The sequence below is a fragment of the Anarrhichthys ocellatus genome, unplaced genomic scaffold, assembly GCF_004355925.1.
Source record: "Anarrhichthys ocellatus isolate YVR2014 unplaced genomic scaffold, GSC_Weel_1.0 scaffold2360, whole genome shotgun sequence".
In the NCBI taxonomy this organism is placed as follows: Eukaryota; Metazoa; Chordata; class Actinopteri; order Perciformes; family Anarhichadidae; genus Anarrhichthys; species Anarrhichthys ocellatus.
In genome coordinates, this window is record NW_022282334.1 from 1 (window position 1) to 7,858 (window position 7,858).

General features: G+C 39.3%; 1 protein-coding gene across 1 annotated transcript; it reads right to left on the bottom strand.

Annotated features, from left to right (window-relative positions):
- Positions 1–7: 7 nt before the first annotated feature.
- LOC116378298 (GATOR complex protein DEPDC5-like) lies at positions 8–3,370 on the bottom strand. The gene is made up of 3 exons (XM_031840145.1): positions 3,095–3,370; positions 427–594; positions 8–292 (listed from the first exon to the last, which is right to left on the bottom strand). Exons 1-3 carry the CDS (start codon positions 3,277–3,279, stop codon positions 67–69), a joined length of 579 nt encoding a protein of 192 aa, XP_031696005.1. The 5' UTR covers positions 3,280–3,370; the 3' UTR covers positions 8–66.
- Between the last annotated feature and the right edge of the window lie 4,488 nt (positions 3,371–7,858).

A 7,858-nucleotide genomic window follows, 5' to 3' on the forward strand; every position in this document is an offset into this window, starting at 1 on the left:
ATTATAGCAGTGACGTGTAAGTTCAAACAGCAAACTGTAAAAGGTGTTTTCATGAAATGATGTAGACTAGGAGAGCCTCACTCTGATGATCCGGTCGGAGCGGTGGCGACGGCGAATGCGGTTCAGGCCCTCCAGGAAACGGATGAAGCCATCCAGCAGGACCCAGTCCCCGCCGCCACCTGCTCCCTCCCCATAAACATCCCAGTGCCCCTCCCCGTCTGCCACCCGCCTAGCTCCTCCGGCTGGCAGCAGGAGGAAGCGAGTCCTCCAGAACTTCAGAGAGTCGATCAAACTGTGGAGGCAGAAGAAAGGCATAGGTGTCCACTAAGGATGCTCTGACAAAGTGTTTATGAGAGAGTTAACTCACTCAAACTCTCACAACTCAACAGCCGATCACATATTTGGCTTTGATGTGTTTGTGAGTACCTGAAGTCCTCCGAGCCTGCAGAGCAGATGTACTGGTCAAGGTAGTTCCACTTGTATTCCTCCAGTCTCTCATGGCCAAACTCCACCCAGCAGGACACAAAGTGAGCGTCAGAATGTGGTGGACACAGGCTGTAGCTGTACTGGATCTGTGCTGACTCGTACGGGTACCTAAAACACACACGTCATGATTAAACAGGAGTTCCTTTTCCTTGTCAGTATTTCTTTTGGCCTTTCCTTTTAATTGGACAAAGACAGAGGGGAGCTGACACCGGATGAGGGAAGACAGATGAGGGATGACATGCATGTGGAGAACACTTCTCTAAAACATGTGACTCAGAACTTAGGGCATCACTGACACTGGTTCTGCTTTTTTACGAATATTCAGGAAGGTACTTCCCGCCTAATACACACAATAGCCTGTAAGCAGCTCCAGCTGAGTTACAGCAGCTCTCCTGTTTGAGACTTTAGGTTTTTTGTATTGGGGTTGTATGAGATATTTATCCACAGTCACATTAGATGACTGTGGATCCAGTCGGCCCGCCCACAGGTTGGAGAAACAGACAGGAGTACCAGCCTGTATCAGTCCTGATACCGATTGGGATACCTGGGTTGGGTATCAGCCGAGACTGAGTACTGATAAGATACCAGTGTTTAATTAATAAACTGTATGCCTCACTGTGTGGAAGGGATACTTTTTATCTGTAAGGTAACATCAGGCTGCTTTACCAACCTTGCAAAAACAAAATGTAATTAATTCAGAGAGTTTTACTGAATTTACTGAATTATATTATTATTAGAATAATAAATGGTACACCAGAAACTTGGTAAAAATCTTCTAAATAAACAGGAATTACAATTGAAGTGTAAACCTTTTTAATGGAGCAACAAATTGGTCAAAGTAGTATATAATGTAAAAAGTGTATAAACATAGAACTGAATTGAACAGATCGGCTCCATTATCCCCGATATCTAATCCATCTATTTGAGTCAGTATCGGCCCAATATCCCATCTCTGTATCCATTGACACAGGAGCTGCTGCTGTTTTAAAGGCAGGGTAGGTAGTTTTCTTCAAAAATATTTTTGATATTTTTGTTGAAATTCTCATAATTATTGGACGGGTACTATGAGTACTAACAATAGCCATGTTTGTTCTTTACATTCATTGAGATCATTTGGGGGGGGGGGGTCTTTGGAGGGAGGCCTGAAAGGATGGGCTGTCGATGTTGTCGACTTGGCGACTTTCTTACTAGATTTAACAATTTTAGGAGCTAGTGCTGCTACTTTCATTGGAGAAGAGTTGGCAACTCTGGGCTGGTTTATTTTCGTTTTTCAATCCAGCGTCCTCTTGGTAGTTCCTCAAGATTACCAACCCTGCCTTTAAAGCAGTGGTTCTCAAACTTTGTCTGTCACGCCCCACTTTGGAGGAAGAAAAATGTTCATGCCCCACCGCCCCAACACAACTGTAACAAAATGGACCATGTTGAATTTTTATTGAAATAACATTTTGTGACTCCTCCATCTGTGCTTTTTCAAATAATAGAATAAAGACAATTGCAATCACTTTCAAGTCAACCAGATTGCTCCATCAGACAAAAACAAATACAATGTGCAATCACTTAGAACAATGCAAATAAAGTTCTCTCTGTGCAAAAAATAACTAATATTTGGCAAAAAATAGCTTATTGTGGCTGCAATTCACCTGTTTTGTACTGAATATCTTTTCAATATAATAACAATAAAGTGCAACCTGTGAAAAACTAAACTAAACGAGTGCAGGTATGTGTGAGCCATCAAGTTTTATCAGTATTAGTGGCTGCAATGAGCTGCTTTCCACTACAGATCTTTTTAAAACGGGGTTGCAGACTTGATACGGCCACTCTCAATTCATGCTCAATGTTGAGCTTATATCTGTATTTTGTTTTGAGAGAGGCAACAGCAGAAAAGCCGATCTCACAGAGGTAGGATGTGGCGAAGGGAAGCAGAATGCCCACAGCCCTCTGTCCGATGAGTGGATGCTCCCTCTGCACACCGAGCCAGAACTCACTCAGTGTTTGAGCTGTAAACCTCAGCCTCCGGGTAGAGTCGGACGTCATCTCTATAATGTCTCTTCATTTTGCACACTAAGCTAAAAATGTGAGTCGCCAACAATCTTGGCCGTCGCGCATGCGCAAGCGTAACCTGTATACGGCGTAACGTAAACATTTACATGAAAGTACAGGCATTACGCCATGTATGTATTAATGACTTAGATTTATGTCCGTGTACTTTGTAATATGTGAAGTTCTCAATAAAGTTCTTGAAATAAAAAAATTCAGCATTTCCCCCTGGCCCCACCTGTAATACCACTGCGCCCCACAGTTTGAGAAATACTGCTTTAAAAGGGTTAGTTCAGTTTCACCAAAGTCCCACGATAGCACTAACAAACTGACTGATCGAGGCAGCGGTAGACCAGCAACTCCCCTGTTCTGCAAGGTAAAATTGCTGTTTTTGTAAAAGGAGTCTGGTCATAGATAACGGTTTCAGTTCCCTGTTGGAAAGGGCTGAATGATATCAAGGTAAAGCGATGAAAATACTCTAAATATAACGTACGCTTAAAGTGATCTTTGAATTTTTTAGGTGTCTAGAAGAGGTTTTGCTGCCCCTGTTCGGGCTACCAGGCGTACTCACTTGGGCAGGTAGCGAGTGACGGTGATGATCTTGTCTTTGAGGCAAACCTTATGGAAGGTCCGGCCCATACTGAGCCAGTAAACTGTCTCCTCCTCCTCAGCTCGACGCAGAGAGACCAAGCCTGAAACCCCAAGAAGACAGAGGACACATTCAGTCACCATGGGTCTGTTGATGTTTTCTAACATGTCATTTAAAAGCTGCTGAAAGACGCAGTTTGAGAATCAGGGGCTACAACAGTGAATGACTAGAAAATGCATTTCCTGCTGAAAATGCGTTGGAATGCTGAAAGCTGAAATGAATTGTAAAAAAATTGCTGAAAATTAAGAAATGGGAGACTACCCGTCTGAAAAATGTTGAAGCCCGAAAGCATTTAAACTGCACTGCTGAAAACCCTTCTACTTGAAATGTCTAACTATGTTGTCTGTAGCTGAAAGTATGAGGGAGAAGAAGGCTTTGAAAGTTGAAGTTTAACAGGATTTGAAGATTTTCTCCATAGAGATCCTATTAAAAAAATTGCAAATAGCTTTATAATTCAAATAGCATAATATTTCAAAGAATTTAAAGATTACAAATATGAAAAGTCATTTCACCCCTCTCCTGAAAGAGCTGAACATTTTAATATTTGAATGGTTTCTGTGGCTTAAAAAATGTCAGCAGTAGTGATATTTGTAGTAGTAGTAGAAGTTGTAGTAGAAGTATTATTAGTAGTAGAAGTATTAGTAGCATTAGAATAAGTAGTAGTAGTAGCAGTAGTGATATTTGTAATAGTAGTAGAAGTAGTAGTTGTAGTAGAAGTATCATTAGTAGTAGAAGTATTAGTAGTTAGAAGAAGTAATAGAAGTAGTAGTATCAGTAGTAGTAGTAATAGCTGTAGTAGTGGTCGTAGTATTTAATATAACAGTAGTAGTAGAAGTAGTAGTAGTAGTAATAGTAATGGCAGTATTTGAAGTAGCAGTAATAGCAGTAGTAGTAGTACTAGTAGTAGTCGTACTAATAGCTGTAGTAGTATTAGTACTGGTAGTAGCATGAATAGCAGTAGTAGTAGTAGCAGTTGTAGTGTAAGTAACAGTAGTAGTGGTAGTAATAGCAGTAGTGGTAGTAATAATATTGAAGGTAGCAGTAATAGCAGTAGCAGTAGTAGTAATAGTAGCAACAGTAAAAGTTGAAGTAGTAGTAGTAATACTAGAAATATTAGCAGCAGTAGTAGTTGTTGTCGCAGTATTAGTAAGAGCATTCATTATTTCAACAAAAAAGCCTAATTTTGAGCTTAATGTTTAAATACAGTTAATCCATGGGGCTTTTATTTTGAAAGGGTGGGGCTGGGTGGGGGAGAGAGGAGGAGGAGACAATCAGAAAGTATGAAACACACAAACAGAGGTTATTAAATGACAGACTTCATCATAAGCATTTCAGTTAGAATTCATTCTGTGGGGCTTTTATTTTGAAATGGGGTGTGTGTGTGTGGAGGGGATCCTCTAAAGATCTCTAACACCTGAATGACTGTATGAGAGAGAGACACACACAGAGAGAGCGAGAGAGAGAGAGAGAGAGAGAGACACAAAGAGAGAGAGGGAGAGGAGTGCATGTGTGTCTGTGAGCCTGTGTGTTTATCAACATCACTAATTAGCTTAATCAGAAACACCTGTGTCCTTGCAGCCTTTTCATGGAGATAAAACAGGGAAACATCTCTCAAACAAATCCTCAAACCTCCCATAACCGTAGCTCCTGTTGCTCCGATATTAATAAATGAGAGGAAGGATGAGTTGAAGAACAGATTCTGTAAAAATTGTGTCTGTAGTGTAAAAAATGTGGCTGAACTTGCGATCTAGAAATGGGGTACCATGTTCCGTGGAAGATGTTTTTGAAGCAAAATTTAACATTGGTCTCTATGGAGCAGAAACTTGGTTTTCCTCTCAATTACAGGCTTCTGTGCCAAATGTGTAAATATGTGGGATTCCACAGTCATTTGTCTACGACAAGGACAATATTAGCTACTTTTAAATCCAGAAATGATGCATAAAGAGTGAAGATTGTGGACACAGTGGCAAAAGACAAATCTTTTTTTCACAAGAATCTCAAGCTGCTCTTCACTCTAGCGGTGACATCACGCGCTCTAAGCTCCGCAATACACACCCATTATAAAGTCAGAAAAGGACTTAGAAAGTCATAAAAGTTAAATTGCTGCAGTTCAAAAAGTGTAAAAGATAAGATATCAAAAAGCTGAATCACGTGGCAATAGCTCAGGGTTTTCTCAACAGAGAAAACCCTTTCTCAGCTTAAAAAATGTGGAAGGAGTTAAGTAGCAAAAAGCGTACGGAAGAAATATAATTATAAAACTAGAAAATGCATTTCCTGCATTTCATATTTCTAATCTTTAAACTTTTTGAATTATTAAGATTTTTGCAATTTTTATTTTGAATGGGATGTCAATGGAGAAAATTTTCAAATCCTCTTAAACTTCTTCAACTTTCAAATCCTTCTACTTCCTCATAATTTCAGCTACAGACACCATTTAAACTTTAAAATGTTGTGAAAACCCTGAGCTATTGCAGAATGATTCAGCTTTTTGATATCTTTTACACTTTTTAAACTGCAGCAATTTAACTTTTATGATTTTTTCAGCCCTTTTCTGACTTTATAATGGGTGTGTATTGCGCAGCTTAGAGTGTGTGATGTCACCGCTAGAGTGAAGAGCAGCTTGAGATTCTTGTGAAAAAAACATTTGTCTTTTGCCACTGTGTCCACAATCTTCACTCTTCATGCATCATTTTTGATGGAGAAGTATCTAATCTTGTCCTTGTCGTAGACAGATGTCTGTGGAATCCCACAGATTTACACATTTGGCTCAAGGAGCCGCAGAGCGACATGAACTCCAACAAACTGCTCCATTAGACTCCATGTTAAATCTGACCACTCATTTCTCAAAGAAAGCAGACGGTACCAGTTTTGTCTATTGCTCTGGAGCTCACATTTGTAACGCCACAAACATAAAAAACACATTACCGCGTTCGGCAGAGTCTTATCTTTCTCACAGTATCCATATTTTGGCACTCAGACTCCTGCTTTTTGTGAAAAGGGGCTTTGTTCAAAATCACTGTTTACTGTAATGTTTCTTAATCAGTCTGCCTCTAACACCAGGTGCGTCGTCACCATGGCAACCAGTTACACACACGCACGCAGGCTCGCTCTCTCTCTCTGTCTCTCTCTCTCTCATACAGTCATTCAGGTCTTAGAGATTTTAAGAGGACTTTCCAGCCCCCCACCCCATTTCAAAATAAAAGCCCCAGAGAGTGAACTCTACCTGAAATGCTTGTGATGAAGCCTGTCATTTAATAACCTCTTTTTATGTGTGTCAAACATTATGATTATGTCTCTTCTCCCCCACCCAGTCCTTACTGCTACTACTACTACTACTGCTATTCATGCTACTACAAGTAGTATTACTACTACGGCTATTAGTTCAACTGCTACGAGTACTACTACTACTGCTACTTCTTCTACTGCGATTACTATTACTACTATAACTACTTCTACTACTACTACTACTGTTATATTAAATACTACGACCAATACTACAGCTATTACTACGACTACTGATACTACTACTTCTACTACTTCTTCTAATTACTAATACTTCTACTACAACTTCCCCTACAGGACATTTCCCTTTCAAAATGTTCAGCTCTTTCAGGTGAGGGGTGCTTTGACTTTTCATATTTGTAATCTTTTAACTTTTTGAAATATTAAGCTATTTGCAATTTTTTTTGAATGTGATCTCTATGGAGAAAATCTTCAAATCCTGTTAAACTTCTTCAACTTTCAAAGCCTTCTTCTTCTCATACTTTCAGCTACAGACACCATAGTTAGACATTTCAAGTAGAAGGGTTTTCAGCAGTGCAGTTTAAATGCTTTCGGGCTTCAACATTTTTCAGATAGGTAGTCTCCCATTTCTTAATTTTCAGGGAAAATTAAAAAAAAAAAAAGGGAAAAGTCCTGTAGTGATATTTGTAGTAGTAGAAGTTGTAGTTGTAGTAGAAGTATTAGTAGTAGTAGAAGTATTAGTAATTAGAAGTAGTAGTAGAAGTAGTAGTATCAGTAGTTGTAGTAATAGCTGTAGTATTGGTCGTAGTATTTAATATAACAGTAGTAGTAGTAGAAGTAGTTATAGCAGAAATAGTAATGGCAGTAGAAGAAGTAGCAGTAGTAGTAGTACTAGTAGCAGTTGTACTAATAGCCGGAGTAGTAATACTACTTGTAGCATGAATAGCAGTAGTAGTAGTAGCAGTTGTAGTGTAAGTAACAGTAGTAGTGGTAGTAATAGCAGTAGTGGTAGTAATAATATTGATGGTAGCAGTAATAGCAGTAGTAGTAATAGTAGCAACAGCAAAAGTTATAGTAGAAGTAGTAGTAGTAGTAGCAGTATTACTATATTAGCAGCAGCAGTAGTAGTTGTCGCAGTATTAGTAAGAGCATGAGGCTTTTATTTTGAAAGGGTGGGGCTGGGTGGGGGAGAGAAGACATAATCGTAATGTTTGACACACATAAAAAGAGTTTATTAAATGACGGGCTTCACACCAAGCATTTCAGTTAGAATTCACTCTTTGGGGCTTTTATTTTGAAATGGGGTGGGGGGGGAAGGGAAGAGGATGCAGAATCATAATGTTAGATAAACATAAACAGGTTATTAAATGACAGGCTTCATCACAAGCATTTCAGTTAGAATTCATTTTGTGGGGGCCTTTACTTTAAAATGGGGTGTGTGTG